At 31.2% G+C, this 18,033-nt stretch overlaps 1 protein-coding gene across 7 annotated transcripts in view; it reads right to left on the bottom strand.

Moving 5' to 3' along the window:
* Positions 1–18,033, bottom strand: part of LOC118185644 (uncharacterized) — a 390,931-nt gene that overhangs the window by 75,641 nt on the left and 297,257 nt on the right. For 6 of the 7 annotated variants that reach the window (XM_085806965.1, XM_085806962.1, XM_085806964.1 and 3 more), the window contains exons 2-3: positions 13,606–13,830; positions 8,510–8,681 (exon numbers count right to left, since the gene is read on the bottom strand). In XM_085806965.1, coding sequence (XP_085663091.1) covers positions 8,510–8,681; positions 13,606–13,761 — 328 coding nt within the window. In that variant the 5' untranslated portion in view covers positions 13,762–13,830. Of the gene's footprint in view, positions 1–8,509; positions 8,682–13,605; positions 13,831–18,033 lie in introns of those variants that run through there. The other variant, XM_085806969.1, reaches the window with a different exon arrangement.

The following is an 18,033-nucleotide window of genomic DNA, read 5'->3' as shown; positions in this document are numbered from 1 at the left end:
TAATGAATACTATTGTCAGCTGAATATGGCCACAGAAATGGATAGGAACAGGTTGTGTTCCAACCCATTTCTACTTCAATGGCCATATTCATCCAACAAAATAGCTTCTGCAAGATGTGTGTGCTCATACCATTCCAAACAGAGCTTATGGTAAAATCAGAATACATTCAGACATAGATTGACAGAAACCTTAGAAACAAAAGCAAAGTGGGTCAAATACTGATTTTTTAGCATCTAAAGAGTCATTATTTCCATAGAAATGACGGATGCAACTTTGGTGGGAATCTGTCAGCTTTCATGGCAGCCAACTTTCATGCCCAATAAGATGCCCAAGCATATACATGGCAAACCCAAGTACCAAATATGTAGCAATAAACTTTCCTTAGCTAAATCACAATAACTATGTATTTGGGTAATATACATAAAAGACCCGAGTTTACTGAATATCATATCAGTGTTCAAAAGAATTGCAAAACTGACACTTTAAAGAAATCAAAGATATGGACAACTTTATCTTTCAAAGACCTTCTTTTGAAAAAATATGAAATTGGCATACAGCAGAAAGCATTTTGCATACTGTCCTGCCTGGTGCACTGAACCAGATGATCTAATTTTAAACAGCTCACCTCCTATAACAGGACTGCCACTCAATGAAATTCCCTGACTTTTCCAGGTGTGTTTTGAGAAAATTCCAGTCTATCTGCACAGTGCATGTTAGTTGTACTGAGAAGTAAATTAATTATGGTACCACATTGAAAACACAAAATTTGCCAATTACATATGACATATATATATATATGTCATATGTACATATATATATGTCATATGTACATATATATATGTCATATGTAAATATATATATGTCATATGTAATTGGCAAGGAATTATAAGGCAAATAAAATAAAAACATCTGCCCTGGAGATAAGGATAGTGCTGACAGATCAACTTCCAATTCATTGCGCGCCGCGGCCTTCCCCCCGCCGAGCAGCGTGAAATTGATAAAGAGATTTTGAAACATACTTTCAATTACATATGACATATACATATATATATATATATATATAATCACCAAAGCTATTACAGTCAAAAGTCGTTAATCCGGACTCGTCGGGACTTTGGCAATTCCGCATTATAGATCATCAGTTTAAATCTGATAAGATAGCATGCAGAAATTACAAAATTAAAAATATGAAACCGTAATTTATGAAATAAAGAACAATTATGATCTAAAGGATATCAAAATTTACAAAAAGAAAAAGCTCAATATTTATTTGTTTACTTTATTAAACATTTCTTTCAATGTAAGTTGTTTAAGTTGCTTTGTTTCATGTGATAATACTTTCTCTTTAATTCTATTAAACAGTTATAATTACTTGTTTAGTTACAAAGTTCGCTGTTCAAGTCCTGTAATTGCTGTGTCGAGAATACCGACTAATTTGTCAATCGAAATTTTTTCATTTTCAATAACCTCTATCACTTTCTTCACTATCGGAAGCAAATTATGACAAGGAACTTGTTTTAAATCATATGAAAGACGGAGCCCATCGAGATGAAATACTACAGTTGGTAAGGAATTATAAGGAAAATAAAATAAAAACATCTGCCCTGGAGATAAGGATAGTGCTGACAGATCAACTTCCAATTCATTGCGCGCCGCGGCGTTCCCCCCGCCGAGCAGCGTGAAATTGATAAAGAGATTTCGAAACATACTTTCGCTTTAGATCCTTTACATATTAACAAATATATATTGGAAATTCTATTTGATATAATCGAAAGTTTAAGCTTACTTTTATAAAGTTGCTGTAACAGTCTGCAAAAAATAATAAGCCGGATCCAATTCGAAGATTAACGAACAACGCAATCTGCAACATTAACTGAATTAGATAATTTTAGCTTAGCTTACACCATCCATTATACATTAAACGCGCATGCGTAAAGGTTTTATGAGCATGCGCACAAGCATATTCGCAGCCGTAAAGGTCTTACGCGCGCACGTAAACGCCTATGCGCATGCGCAGAAAGTTTGTAGCTTTGAGGTCCGGATTATAGATCATTCCGGATTATGGGTGTCCGAATTAACGACTTTTGACTGTATAACTATAATAGGAGTTTTCTCCACTTAAGATTGAGATTAGAATCTGCCCAATCTGGACTAAAAAATACCCTCTTTTTTTTCCCACACATTTTGCAGCTAAACGAAAGAAAGAAATCAATTTAATGATATTTTCAAATAAATTCAGTTATTTTATATTTACTTAGCAGTAAACATAAGCAAAAATTATGTGAATTAAATTTTGTGATGGTATGTCATGATACTTCTAGAATTAGTTTAAGGACTATGCCAGATAAAATTACCTGAAATGTGATATTATTATTAACTCATAATAAATACATTTAGAAGAAGCCACATTAAATTATACACAAAGCACATTAAAATAAAGTTAATTACGTAAAGATTAAAAACTTAATTACAGTAATCAACGATATTTTGGAAAATATCAATTAATTTGCCAAATATATATTAAATGGAAAATGATTGATTTCTATTTTTTTTTTTTTTAATTTTACTGCAAAATGACAAATAAGGCATTTATAAAAATTTTTTTTAAAAAAAAAAAAAAAAAGGTTTAAAAGATTTTGTTGTAAAATCCTAGTATATGGTAAAGCCTTGGCAAAATTTTGAAAACTGTCAACAACACCAAAATGTCCCGTTTACGTCTTATCATAAAGTCACCAAATCCCATGTGTACCATGTACTAGAATTAAACCAATTTTGCTTTATACGAGAATGGAAAAGTATTTTCTTTCATTCAACATGAGCGCATGCAAATCTCTCGATTCTCAAGGTTACTGGAAACCCAAGTTGCTGGAAACATGCTTTGCCTTCCTAAAAGACAATCTGATTGGAGCTGGAAAAATTGGCTTTACGCCAGCTGCCTGAATGACACCCACATGATACCTAATTCTCCAAGAAAAGTGATCACGTCCAAGTTGCCATAAAAATTGCTTTTTTGGGGGGGATCACCATATGAAATTCCCTGAACTTTCAAGATTTTGACTAAAATATTTAAATTCTCTGACTTTTCCCAGTTTTTCAGGTTCCGTGGCAACCCTGCTTGTCAAAATTAAAAAATGCTGACAGAAATAAAACTTACCCATTACTTATTGAAAAATTACTAAAAACAATTTGCTCAAAAGCGCTTTTTTTAACAATTTCCATTTTTACCAGCTGATTAATAAAAAAAATTAGTTATAGTCAAATTTATGGAAATTTTAAAATCATGAAAATTTGGCCTCCCGTTTTCCAACAAACATTTTTATTATTATTATTTTTAAAGTTTACAGTCACCTTTTACAGAAATGCAAACACCTTATTTCAAAGAATTTACCGAACTATTGGTGATGTTGAGTAACTGCATAATGCTTTTCTCAAAGTGCACTTTTCGGGTTTTGGAGGCTTCAGAGAAGCATTTTGCATGCTGCAATTCAGTGGACTGAAGCGTCTCGCATAATTTCAATTGGATTCATGTCTGGGGAGTAATCTAGCTAATTCATTCAAGGGGTGTGTGTGTGAGTATGGCAAAGCCTCGAGGGCTATCTGTTTAAGCAGGGGTAAGACTTTCTAAGGGAAACTGGCTCGTATACACGTAACACATGGGGAAAACCACGAAAACGCCCATGCAGCCAGCCCGTTCGCGGGATTCGAACCTCGGACCGAACTACCAGTGTTCAGCGACTTTACCGCTCGGCCGCTGGTGGGTCCAATTCATTCAAGGGATTCAACAAGATGTTTTGAAGTACTCTGTCATAAAAAATTTTGATGAGCATGAACCTGGTCATTAGCAAAAAATCTGGTCACAGCATCCCTAAACAACTTTTCATATGACTCCACATAACTAAAGTTCCACTTTGAAATGGTCACAAAAGGAAAATTACTGGACCAAATGGTTATCTAACTTGGTAATTGTGCAAAGAAGATCATGGAAATTTACTTTGTGCAGGAAAAAGTTCAAAGCCTCACCACCAGGGGTAAAATGGCGCTGTTTGCAATATTGTTAAACGAAATAAAACATAAAGACATCGGTTTAAAATGTGTTTAATCATTTCTGAAACCTGTTACAAAGCATGTTCAATGTGGTGTCTGTCATTTTCCGAAAGCAAGTTATATTGTATTACTGTATTCTCAACAGCAGCTCTTAGCAAATCAGGAGGCATGTTATGGACATGTTGGTATCGCATCTTTCAAATCTGCCAAATTGTTTACATTATTACCATAAGCACTGCTCTTGAGATAACCCCATAGCCGAAAGTGACAGGGTTTGAGGTTTGGTGACCAAGGTGGCCAAGAGGTAGGGAAGTGCCGGCCCATAATCTATTTATTCATGAAATGTTGCCTAAGTAACTGTGTGACACATGTACTAATGTGCAATGGTGCCCCTTAATGCATAAAATGCCACATTGCTGCAGTTAAGGTTATCAGTACTTGTATTTCTCTTGATTTGCTTTGGAAACATGAATGGTCCTGAATAGGAAAAGAGAGCTTACTCAAACTATGTTCAGGAAGGTGTGAAATATATAACACAAACAGGAAGGGTATACGAAACCCTTTATTTTCTATCTTTTACAGGTATTTCCGAAACTTCGGAATAGAGAGACCAACCACTCGTGGTCTGAACGTAAGAATATAGAACTACTAACTAAAACTCTAACTAAAATCTAACTTTGAATTAGTATACAAATGCCTAGCACTAAGATTGGTCTTTATTAAATGAAAGGTACGTATGTAGTACGCCGAGCTGCTTAAACTACAATACGTTCGCAAATAACAAGAGGGCTAAACCTCTGGCCTTAAAAGCAACCAGCAACAGAGTGAAAACTCGTAAAACTACAGTGGCAAGCGGCATGCTTCCTAAAAACTCCTTCTCTCCCTCGCTTGGCAAAAGGCCACAATTTAAGTACTTGGCATTAGCAAGACAATTTGCATAAACAAGTTAAAGCATTTAATTCTGGCCAGAAGAAGAAAATAAGAAGTGATAGTATAGTTTTAAAATAAAATAAACTTTAGTAAAACTTAAGATCCTTACAAGGTATCACGAAATTCAGAGTGCATGTCCTCAGAGTGCAGTCATGGTCCAATTATGAAACTAGCAGTCATACCACACCAAACGGTGACTTTAGGAGAATGCAATGGAACTGGGGGAATAACATGAGGGATTGTTTGGCTCATATTGTCTTGGCATTTCAATTTAAGTAAAAATGGGCCTCTTCTGCCCACAAAACGTTCCATGGCCAATGTTCGTCCACTTCCATCCATGCAAGGAATTTCAAAGCTAAAGATTCTCTTGCAGCAGGATTGTTAAGTTCTTGAACATGTTTGATTTTGTATGGATAGGACTACAGCACTTTACGGACAATTTTGTGCACCATACACCATGGTATATCCATTTACTGTGCGTACCATGTGTGTTTTCCATTGTTGCTTCCTCCCCTGCTAATGCAACAACCTCCTTGGTTTCCTCATAAGGAGATTTCCTTCCCCTAACAGGCGCAACAGATAACAAACCCGTGGCTTCAAACTTTGCCCTCATTTTCCTCAAGCCCTGCACTGTCATTGGCCCTTGGCATATTCCTCTTACTGAACGATATCTTTGCAATGCACACCGTTCACTGCTATCACATTCATAATAACATTTCAGACACTGTCGATTCACAAAAATGAGAACTCTGATAAATATGCTCACTTTTACCTGAAAAATCAAATGACGTGTAAAGCGCATTTGCATAAATCATTTGTTTCTTCCTACCGTAAACCAATTACAAGTCATTGTGGTTTTGCATAATATCACAGACAGTTTTTTTTAGAATCAATTAAAACTGTTTTAATTCAATATCTTCATGTCTTGGGCCAAATTGAGGCTTCAAAACTCTTAAATTAGCCATCTGTAAGAAAACGATTTTTGGAATGCACAACTTTTGCGAGTGATTTGTGCTCTCAGGATATTCTAATCGCTAATTTGTGGGTTTTACGAATGGATTTCTCCATTACACAGATGCCACACTTGACTTCCATCGCCTTTAAATGATGATTTTGTTTAGGTCAATGTTTCTTAAGGGTATACAACATGTTAAACCCGTGTAACAAAAGGTTAAGTTAGATTCCAACCCTTATTCCATTTAACAATATTGCATAGAGCGTCATTTGCTCATTGTGGTGAGGTTTCTTGTTTTTTTTTTTTTTTTTTTCCATGGAAAATAAATTCCCATGACATCCTTTATAAAATTGCCAAGTTTGATATTTGATTCAGTAGTTTTCTTTTTACGATCATTTCATAGTGGAACTTTAATTACAACCTTTATTAAATAAAATTAACCCTTTATATAAATATGCATAAAAATATCATACTTTCACTATGCATACAGTAATACTACATTATGTTTCTCCAGTGTATATAAAAGTTATGTTTACACTACATATGCATTAATATATAAATAAGATAATCAAATGTTTCATTTATGCCTTCAATGAAGTAGCACTTGACTGAAAAACATTTTCTTCACATTCATAACTGACTGGTTGAAATAAGAATTCTAGCTTTCAGTTTGTCTCTGCATCCTATATGCCTTTTTTTCTCCAACATTAATATCGAAAGCTTTTTGACTTAAAATGAGATTACAGACAACAATTTATAGTCCTAATTCTCATTCTTAATGAAAAAATTTGAAAAGTTATAAGAATTGAAAGTATATGCATTATATATATGAAATTTATGGAAATACTATTATATTCTTTAAAAAAAGTGAGAGAGAGAGAAATTGAAAGTTTGGATATTTTAGTGATAAAAAATAAGTCTTTATATACTTAAGAAACAAATACAGTAATAAGCAGAGGCTATCATAAGTATTTTGGTCTTATTTCAATTAAACAACAAGAAAAAAGATAGAAATATTGCAAAATTTATTAGAATGGAACAGTGAGACAGAAGTAAATGAATGCAGTTAGAAAAATAGCATCATCAGCAGCTCAATGCAAGAGAACCACAAATATTTGATTTCCAGAAAAGCATCATATCTATGAAATGCACTAAAATAAAGTACATCTGTAATGCATATTAAGCAACTGGTTTTCAAATAAACATACAAATTAAGAAAAATCACTAAATAAGAAGTTAATGCTGTTTGCAATTTCAAATGCAATAACTTAATGAAAGAGGGAAAAAAATTACTTATCATTATAAAAATAAGTATTATTCCATCAACCGTGACAGTTGGCTTGAGTTGTTACTGAAAATTGGCTATCTATGATCCTGCCAAAGTTGTGTCAGTTGTTTCAGCAGAGTTCTGAGCCCCACTTCTGTGTGCAACTTTTACAATAAAACATTCATCAGTCTCTCTATACAGTCCATCAAATAGAAACTTCTGCAGAGGTATTCAACCTAATTCATTTTTGTGTTTCATATAAATTCATATAAAAAAGCTTGCATTGAATTCTACCGCTTTGTTATGCTTTGTTGATTTTACTGGAAGTTCTATTATGAATGCTATGAGTACAAAACTTCCTGCAAGCGACTGCTTCAACCAATTACTGTTTTGTCGGCCACCCACAAATGCTCTTTTTCCCATTTAACACGTTAATTCTTTTGTCAGAATTTTTCATTTTGCATTGCTACAAACAAAAGTGAAGATGTTATGAGTTTGTTGTGACCTAATACTTATCCATAACAGGCACTAAATCGTGCTGCTTGGCAACAATTTCATGGTCAAAAGGATAGCATGTAAATACCTAAAAATACTTAAGCCATGTTTTTCCTCACACGAAATTTTACTTCACATGCTAGCTTCTTTTTTAACAATCAATCTGTGAAGAGAATAACGAATAAATCAAATTAAAAAATAAAATGTAAAGGATAAGTAACAGTAATAAATGCAAAGTAGCAGTAACCAATACATAGCAACCTGAATTTTTATAAAATGCACTTAAATTTTTTAAATGTCATTTTTAATATAAATCATCTTCAGATGAAAAAATATTATGTAGCAAGAACACTTTTGGGTACCAAAAAAGTTTAAGAAAGGAAAATACAGATATTGAAAAATGGCAAAACGAAATAGTTCTGGTTCCACATTCCAAGCTCCAAGATAAGAATTTTCTTAGTGCAAAAATAATCTATAACATGTACATTCTTTGTAAATTGCAAGGACTATTTCTGTAATATATTTATTCTCACAGGTTAGCAGTTTTGGGATACTACATAAGAGATTTTTAAAATAGTCTTATAGTAAAAGTCAAGATACATGAAAAAATTTGTCTGACCTTAGAAAACATACCTCAGTTATGCAAGTTTTCACTCACATACAATCTCTGGAATAGATCATATTTGAATAGAAAAATATTCGTTTTTAAATATATAAATTAGCTCATGTTTTAGTATATGTCCAATAATTTTGAATTAATTATAAATAAAATAATAGCAACATTTCCAGCTTAGTACCTTCAGAAATGTGTACTAACCGACTAATTTTCCTAAAGTTATGCCACAATTTCCAGACTTGTGGTAGTTCTTATCATTTTGTACCTGACCACTTCTACTGTTCGAAGGTCTAGTAACCAGTGTTCTAGCTGGAGGTGTAGGCAATTTATACCATTTAAAATCAGGGTGTGCTTTCATGAATGCTTCTTTGTACTGAAAAATACCATATGTAAATATAAACATAAATATATGAATTTCAGTTTGGAAAAGTTACTATCTATGGAAAGGAGCAATTTATTACAATGTAATATAAAAGTTTAATGCCTTTAAAGCATTCGGTAAAAAGGCAAATTTACTTTAAAAATATAAAAATACTTAAATTTTAATGGAAATTGATACAAAAAAAAATAGAAATATCTTACAATCAAATCAAAAAATGAAAATTCCTTTAAATCTGACAGATTTCTTTCACCATTTTACATCAGGACAGGTAATAAATAAATACTTAAAAGGTGTCAGTCTTGTACACAATTAATAAAATCATAATAAAAATACAATGAAAACATGACAGAAAAACATATATAAATCAAGGCAATAAAATTACTCAAGACAAAATTATGAACTACCATAAATATAAACAAAATTTATCTAACAGTGCTGAACATTTCATTGATTATGCAATCAAAGCACTACATTGCATCAGTTTATATGCAGAAATTATACAAAGTAATAAAATCACAACAGTAGATTTTTCTTGAATTTATTAACTGCCTACAAAGAGCTAATTCTGTGTTTACTCATCCAAGTTCCTAAAAAACAAATTTTAAAATTTTCTTTAGGACCAGTATGTTATTATTAACTGCTATAAAAGCATTTGGGAAACATTTTGCATACGTTTCAGTTAAACTCTCATCTGCATTTGCTGTTTGCATTATCAAATTAATAGACTTATAGACACTCTTTTTTTTTTTTTTTAACTTGTCTGTGATACTTTCACAGTGGAACAGATTATGCAAGCAAACCTCAGCCACTAACCACAACCTAGATTTTCACCATCACATTACAGCACAGCATTTTAGTTTCAGACAATTTTAAATGAAGGTGATCATTTTAGCAGAATCCTCCTCACCTAGGAGACAGCCCTTCTTTTATCAGTTTCCAATTCACCACCCCCTAATCTGAGCCCCCTCCCAAGAAACAAAGAAAATTCAGACTCATGACACCATGAGACTAGACTGGGCAAATAATGAGTAATAAATACATCTATGTTTTATTTTCTCTATTACCTGGTTACTTCTTGATTGGCCAATTGATCATACTGTTTAAATTATTTAAAATTATTAGCAATGAATGAAAACTGTGAAGAAACCATATTTCATTTAAAATGTGCAAGCTTGAAGATGAAATCTGTAATGACTGCATAAATACATTAAATTAGTTTCTGACAGTTTTTCAAGTTATGAACATTATGTATTTACAAAGAAAGCTTCAGAATCCTATTACCTGTCAATAAAATGACAAAGAAATTCATTCTAATGATAAATTTTTGAAAGTTTTGTAACCCTCCCTCCCAAGAAAAGGAACACATAAAGAAAAATGAACCAAACACCAAATACTTATAAAAATATATGTGGTTTTACAGGTAAAAGTGAAGTTTGCAGATTTATGAAATTTCATGAGCTTTCTGACGATAAAGCTAAAGTAAAATTTCAGGAACAATTTGGAATTGCATAAAACGTCTTTAAAATTAAAGAAGTACAAGCTTAAAATCTGAATATTCCACCAGATTTGAATCATATTTAAGATTTTGAATAACATGGTGCAAAAGGAGATACAAATATTCAGTATATAAAGATTTAAGTTTTTAAGTTCCGTCAAAATTACACCTTAAATGATACCAATAAAGAACCATGAATTCAATATGAGAAACAAAGACTGATTAAGCAAAAATTAAATTTTTGTTCAGATTTATTACATTTCATGCTGAAAAGAAAGATCTAGTCAAAAGAATTTTAGAACTAGAATTCTAAATAGAAAGCAGGATTTTCCAGAGACAAACATTTTTGTTTGTGTCTGCAAAAAGGCAGTATGTTCATGTTATCAATAAAAATATCAAATTAGCTGTTTTCTGAGTAGAAGGAAAGTAACAAGGAAAAACTCAATGTTCATCTTTGAAACATAACAAGAAAACAGGAGCAGATCTACCCAATAGGGTGAAAACTATTATAGAATTGTCAGAAAATTTTTCTGTCAGTATTCACCCCCCCAAAATTTAAATTTATATCAACAAAAAAAAAAAAAAAAAAAAGGATATTCAGTAAACTTTGTAATTACCTTTCTACACCTCTATTTGTCAATCACATTCTGCACTTGTAGTTTTAAGGAGTTTGGGATTTATTTCAATTTGAATAAATGTAAGTTCTCATATATAAGCATTAAACAGCACTTATGCTCAACTATTCCTGGTCATTATAATTAATCTAAGAGTAAAATTACATATGTTTAAAAGCTGAATCCTTGAGTATATAAAATTCAGTTCATATGAATATTATTTTCAACATATGTAAGCAAATGTTTGCTACAGCACACACACACACACAAACACACATAAGAATGTTTATGTACAAATGTATATAACACACACTCATTTACTAAAATTTACAATATTTAGTAAATGTTCCTTTAAACACAAAAAATATCACTGGTAAATGAGAACAAACTCTGAATTAAATTACGAGAAAATTTTAATAAAATAATAGTAAGAAATGTTTCTATACCCCAGTGAGAACTTGATATAAATTCCTAATACACATTTACAGGAAAATACGTATTTTTATTTGTCAATATAGAATAATTGAAGCACATGCATCACTAATTTACATGAAAAAATAGAATTTTTTTGCCAATCAAAAAACCACTTACAAATGCAACTATTACTTAAAGAGCATTTCTTTTCACACTGTTATGACGTTATGAATGGGCTCCAGTGATATGCAGATTTTTATTTACTTAGAAACAAGAAAAACCTAACTGTTCATTTAAATACAAATAACTTTTCCAAAATTAAAGCTGTCAAACCATATAATTCATTTTAGAAATAAACAAAAACCCAAATTATTAGAAATGCTGAATAAGGCATTAGAAAACACTTTTTTTTTAATGCCAGCAGTTGGTATAGATGACTGTTTTATATGTGAAACTGTATATTAGAAGGATTTTACACAGACCCTGGAGAAAGTAAAGAATCATGTTGTTCTGTTTCTCACAGTTTATTTTCTAAGGGAAGTAAAGAATTTCTTTTTAAAAGAAATTATAAAGCACTGAAGTTTTATTATAATGAAGTTGGAGGACATTCAGGTATATTAAACTGTGCAGGGATCAAAAGCACCTAAAGCCTTTTCAAAATTATTCTAGCTCTTATACGAACACGATATGCAACCATTTCATATTCAACAAATATTAATTCTATGCTTCCCATTAGATAAGTAATAGTGAATAAAAATGACATGCAACTTAAAATATTAGAACAGCAACACAACTTACAGATATAACTAAAGCAAAATTCTTGTCATGTAACAAATCGATATCATTACACATACTACACTACACGATATGTAAACAAAATGTTTTGAATAATTCAAACTTCAATTTAATTTACATAATTAAAATGCAATACCTGCTACAGACTGTTCTTAGAAGCAAAGTAAAAAAACTTTTCTGATATTTGAATATTAAAGCAACATATTCATTTCATACAAACTACAAAATCCAGAATATTCCACATCTACAGGGTGTTTATAAAGTCCCGGACCCATTTTGATGTTTAATAACTCATAAAATAATGAAGATATAAACAAACTTATGGCATTTATTGATGGAATAACTTAGATATTTTCCTTTTCAGGTTTGAATATCTTTACTTTTGTAAATATCGTCTGTGCGTGTGGTTAATTTCAGATAATTTCATTTTCCAGTATAAATATCTGTACTTTTCAAAATATTGTTTGCTTATTAATTGAATTTTTCCCTCTTTTGTTTTTGGCAACTATTGCAATGTCACGTTTACTTTTGATGCATATGGGGATCTGAAAACCCCCATGAATACCATGAGGCACAAAGGGATTCCCCAAAGGTTAATGTGTGGTGTGGACTAATGTGTGGACCGAATCATTGGGCCTTTCTTTTTTACAGAAAAGACAGTCTCATCAGTTGTATACTTACACATGTTGGAAAACTCCTCATTTCCACAACTAGAAGAACTTCAGCCACATGTCTTTTTGCAGCAAGATTGTGCACTACCTCATAGGGGTACCATCGTTCGTAGTTCTTTGAATGACCATTTTACAGGAAGATGGTTTGGGCGAGGAGGTCCAATTCCTTGGCCACCCAGATCACCTGATATAACGCCACTGGACTTTTTCCTTTGGGGATTTGTAAAGGACGACATTTACAGGAGGAGAGTGTCAGACATTGATGACCTAAAAGCCGAAATTGAATATCGATTTGATATTCTCTGTGCGACGAAGGGGGCACATGTGGAAGTTCATTGACAAGGGTCATGAAACTTTTTGAGTCAATCTAGCCATTTATGTTATTAATTTTAATCTACCTTTATTATTTTATGAGTTATTAAACATCAAAATGGGTCCAGGACTTTATAAACACCCTGTATATTTAAAATTTATTAGTTCCAGGAAATTTTTCATCCATGTTGCATACATAATAAAATATTGATAGAAAAAACATCAAAGCAGGAAACTGAAGTATTATTATGAGGAGAAAATTAACTTCAAAACAGATCATAAAAGACCATCCCCCAGAAAAAACTGAATTCTCAATATTAAAAAAATTTAAAAAGTGTTACTTATAGCTCATAATATATTCAAATGTTTGAAAAAGTGACTGAGAATTGTAGAAATATTGTACAACTGTGAATAATTTGCAGGCAAATTTTATATGAAATGTATTAAAAGTTTGAAATTCAATGAGGTAACCATTTTTTCTTGCTTTTCGAAATAAAAGTTAATATGATACTGAAGTTATTGTTTTCAAAATAAAGATGAACAGTTAATTCAGTTTAAATTATTAGAAACTGATGTTTCCATTTAAAATATGTATATTAATCACACATAACAACCTGTTTGGCCAAAGCAGTGTATGATGTTTTCTCTGAAGGTTCCAAGTTTGCCCACCATTCTCCTAAAATCTTTGTGATGCTGCGATTCTCCAAATGAGGATATTTTTCTCGTACTATATCTCTATGGCGTTTACAAAAGATAAAGAAAGCATTCATGGGTCTTCGCACACCTGATACACTGTCTTCACCATCATGACAATCTTGTTCATTTTCAGAAGAATTATCCTAGCAATGAAAATAAATGATCTAATGAATACTTAAATCGAAATATAAAATACAGGCAGAATAATCATGAAATCATTCAAAATACTTTTTCTTTCCATTACAAAATGTTGTTAAGTAAACATAATTTTAATTCAAATTAACACAAAATGCCTATTATCAAATTTCTGATCACTCAGCTTGTTTCCTACTGCAGCCATTAGCAAATTTTAAATTCTTGTCTAAGTTGCTCTAAATCAGTAGTTCCTAACTTTTTTTCTTTCACATATCCGCTAATAAGACTTTGTACTTAAAAAGTACCTCTCACACTTCCTTCAGAACTCCTTGTTCCTCTAAAATTTCTGCAGTATACCTTAGTACTGTATTATTTTGATTACCATTAAAACTTTTCGACCATTATTAGACTCACCTAATGAATTAGAAAAAAAAAAATATAATCAGAGACTGATCATTACATTAGTTATGACTGGATTTTGAGTATGGGAAAAAGCTTCTAATGATTTAAGCGCACTACAAGAGTCTGTATAAACTATAAACGTTACTTTAAACAATGACTACACATACTTTTAAATTAAAAGACAACTTTATTAATGTATAATAATTATTTTCATTATCAGCTTTCTTAAAATGGAAATGAGTAAATTGATGAATTTGTTGAATCTGAATAAGATCTAAATTAAAAAAAAAAAAAAAAAAATCTATGCATTCTTGAAATAGTGCTGCATTACAGTAAAATAATGCACCTATAATAACTAAACTAAAGAACAACTTCATTCATTCTAAACTTAAGACTCGGTCTGTAAGAAAATATTAACAGCTGAACAAATAACTAGAACACAAAAAAATACTACTATATCATTAGTGTATATCTAAAAATTGTTACACTTGAATACAAAATGAATAATATTATATTATATATATAAATTCATTGCGCTTGAACACAAAATGAATAATGCTATATCACATTGTACACCTAAAAATCAGTGAAGACAGGATGAAATTTGAAAAGTTTAGAATCATTCTTTCTTGTTTTTCTTGCCGAAGTCTTAAATCAGGAATATCATATTGTTTGTTACAATTACTGTTTAAGAAATAAGTTGAGAATGTTCTTTCTGAAAGTTCAATGTTTGCAAATGGTGAATGATACTTTAATGCCTTGTCAATTATGTTCAGTGTTTGTAAATGGTGAAAGAGCATTTTAATGCCTTGTCAATTATGTTCAATGTCTGTAAATGGTGAAAGAGCATTTTAACGCCTTGTCAGTTATATCTTCATGTTATTCTCTTGTTGAAGTCCAAATCTCCCAGACTTCAGAGTACCCCAGAACAACACTGTAGCTGCCTTTTAGCTAGCCATAATGCATAACATTAGATGAACGTTGGGCATCTCACCTACTCAGCGCTCTCTCAGAACAGTGTTTTTTTTTTCCCCCAGATACTGGGAGGTTAAAACAGATAGCAGACTTTATATCTTTTATCCATTACATTTCGATACGATGCTTTTTTTTTGCCTTTTTCTTTCTGAGTCATTTTCTTTGTACTTCAGACATCTCTGTATAAATTATTGTATTGTGTCTATTACATTATTGTTGAATTTTTATAGTTTTTGGATATCTGTAAAGCACAAGGAATCTCTGCATTGGAAGCTGCATTAAAAATAATGGTTCAGTGAATCAATAGCTATTTTAAGAATATTTTTTTCCCTTTTATTTAATGATGAGTTTAAATTTTCTAAATATTTCGCTTTTCTAGCAGCATTTATTATAACTCTTTGTTATCTCCCGCCATTTCTCATAATTTTTTTGATACACCTGATTAAGTCGTCATGTACCTTCAAGGGTATGATATGGTATGTGTACCATAGGTTTTGAACTGCTGTCCTAAATAACACAACATAATTTTCGAATCCTTCTGTGCAAATATAAATATCAGAACTTTTCTTAAATTCAAAACAGTTCAGTTACAGCTGCAGTAGTAGGTCACAGAAGCAATAACAGAAAATAAAATACAGAAATATATAAGTAGAAAGAGGCATGGTAGGTCTCCACTGAGCTGGATACATCAAGCTATTCTTAATCGAGAACAGTTACTACGAATAAGTAATATGATATTTACAACAGATTTATAAAGCACAATCTTTTCTAGTTACCTACTCCAAAAATTAAGTTAAAAACTCTTAAAAATGTTTAAAATGATGAATTTGTGCCAAATTATAAAGGGAGTTGCACTTTGCACAGAAAGGCTTTTTGATGCCTTTTTGTCTCTAGGCATTTTGATGATGATGAAATAAGGTGAACATGATCAATTCTCAAACAAAAAGGGGGGGAACTCCATAATTTAAAATTAACACCCAATCTCCAATCTTAGTTTTACAATACTTATAAGTTATTTGCACTAGTGGCTTTGTGCTGGGGACATTGTTGAGATATTTGAATTCTTGTAAACTTTTATCCTGATTCTGGAAATAATACAAAAAAAAGCCCTGTTAATTTTCTGATAAGTTTATAATGCACACATACTGTGATTGCCTAGAAACTATTTTTATAGCAATTAAAATTTTTGCTCTTTGTTTTTCTAGTAGCCTTAAATATTTGTCAATAATATATAATTGAATCAAAAGCATACTGTTTGTTTAAAATTAACAAGTTGATCAGGTCAACAGTTTAAAAATTACTGGTACTTCAAAAATAAGGAGCAAATATCACTTATAATGATTTACAATATTTGTTATGTTTTAAATATATGTGGCTGCTTGAAATGCAAGACTTGTTTTTAAAATATACTCTAATTTTTAGATAAGAGCAGTTTTAGCATCACTTTAAAACTAAAAAAATATGATCTGCTCCTGCGTGTTGCAAATAAGTAGCCTCAAGTTGTTTTCTAAAGAAACATAAATTAATCACTCGACTTTATCTTTAGGTAAAGAATAAAAATTCATTGGATTATGAGTATGATATAAAAGTACTTTGTATTTACTCCATTTTAAAATAGAAATATTGATAATTATCACATATAGGAACACAGTCTGAATTCAGCCATAATGTTTTTTCAAAAGTTTTCTGATAAAGTTAGAAAACACCCATCAGATTAGGCTATCTGAATATGGAAAAGCACCAGCAAAATGCCTTCATGGACAATCATATTTAACAAAACATTTATACAGAATGCATCAACATAAATTTACAGCTATGCTTATGACTAATAAATCACAACACAATATGTGATTTGTTAGTCTAATATTCACAAAATGTGATTTGGTAGTCTTTAATTTTGTGTATTCTGAATTTCTTGATTCAAAATACAAAAAATTAAATATATATATACATGAAATAAAAGCAAGGAAAAGACAGAGCAGCGTTGATGCGTAATACCCAGATATGATAGATCGTAGATTCATGTTGAAAAGGAAGCATTCTGACTGCAACGTATGCCAATATGTTGGCTTCGTATTATTTTTCGGTAAAGCCAACTAAAAAACTTGGGAATTGAGGCAGTTTTAATTCCATTTTTATTTGCAATTGATATTTGTGGTCACAGTTCGCTTGGTACTCTAACCATCCTTGTTCAAGAGCATTTAAATTTTTGATATTACTGCAATAGGAAGCAGTATTGCAAAATTACATCCAAGCAGAGCAGAGAGAGAAGCTGAAGTGCATAGTTATGCAAGATGGAAGCATACCAAGAGAAAGGTTTTGGTTTGAGTTTGAAGTTTTAGTTCCCAATTATTACATCATCAGCGCTACACAGGCCATGTGAAAAGGAATGATCTTGAAATGATGCAACTGAAAGAAGTTATTACGATTTTTAGAACCGAGAGGGAGAATTAAAGTTTTACCATTAGTTTAAATTATAATTTTGATTTACATATTTTTTATCTTATATTACACACACATATAGATATATGATATATATCATACCACAAATATACAGATAGTCATATATAAAACACTTAAAATGATATTTATACATTTTAGAATAGCTAATAATAATAGAATTTGCCATCCATTCATTACAACCTACAAAAAAATAATACATATATACTATTCCATATTAAAATTTAAAAGAAAATTATTAATTCTGTTTTTTAATATCATTCATTGAAAATGGATTACAAGTTACAAATGAATTACACATATTTAAACATATATTTCATGCTACAAGAAAGAAGCTATACTATTGTAATTTATCCACTCTGAGCTATACAGCA

This window comes from Stegodyphus dumicola, chromosome X1 (assembly GCF_044657685.1).
Source record: "Stegodyphus dumicola isolate Sdum_Otavi_A_Nest chromosome X1, ASM4465768v1".
Lineage (NCBI taxonomy): Eukaryota > Metazoa > Arthropoda > Arachnida > Araneae > Eresidae > Stegodyphus > Stegodyphus dumicola.
The sequence above is the reverse complement of the archived record's forward strand: the minus strand, read 5'-3'. Positions and strand labels throughout refer to the sequence as shown.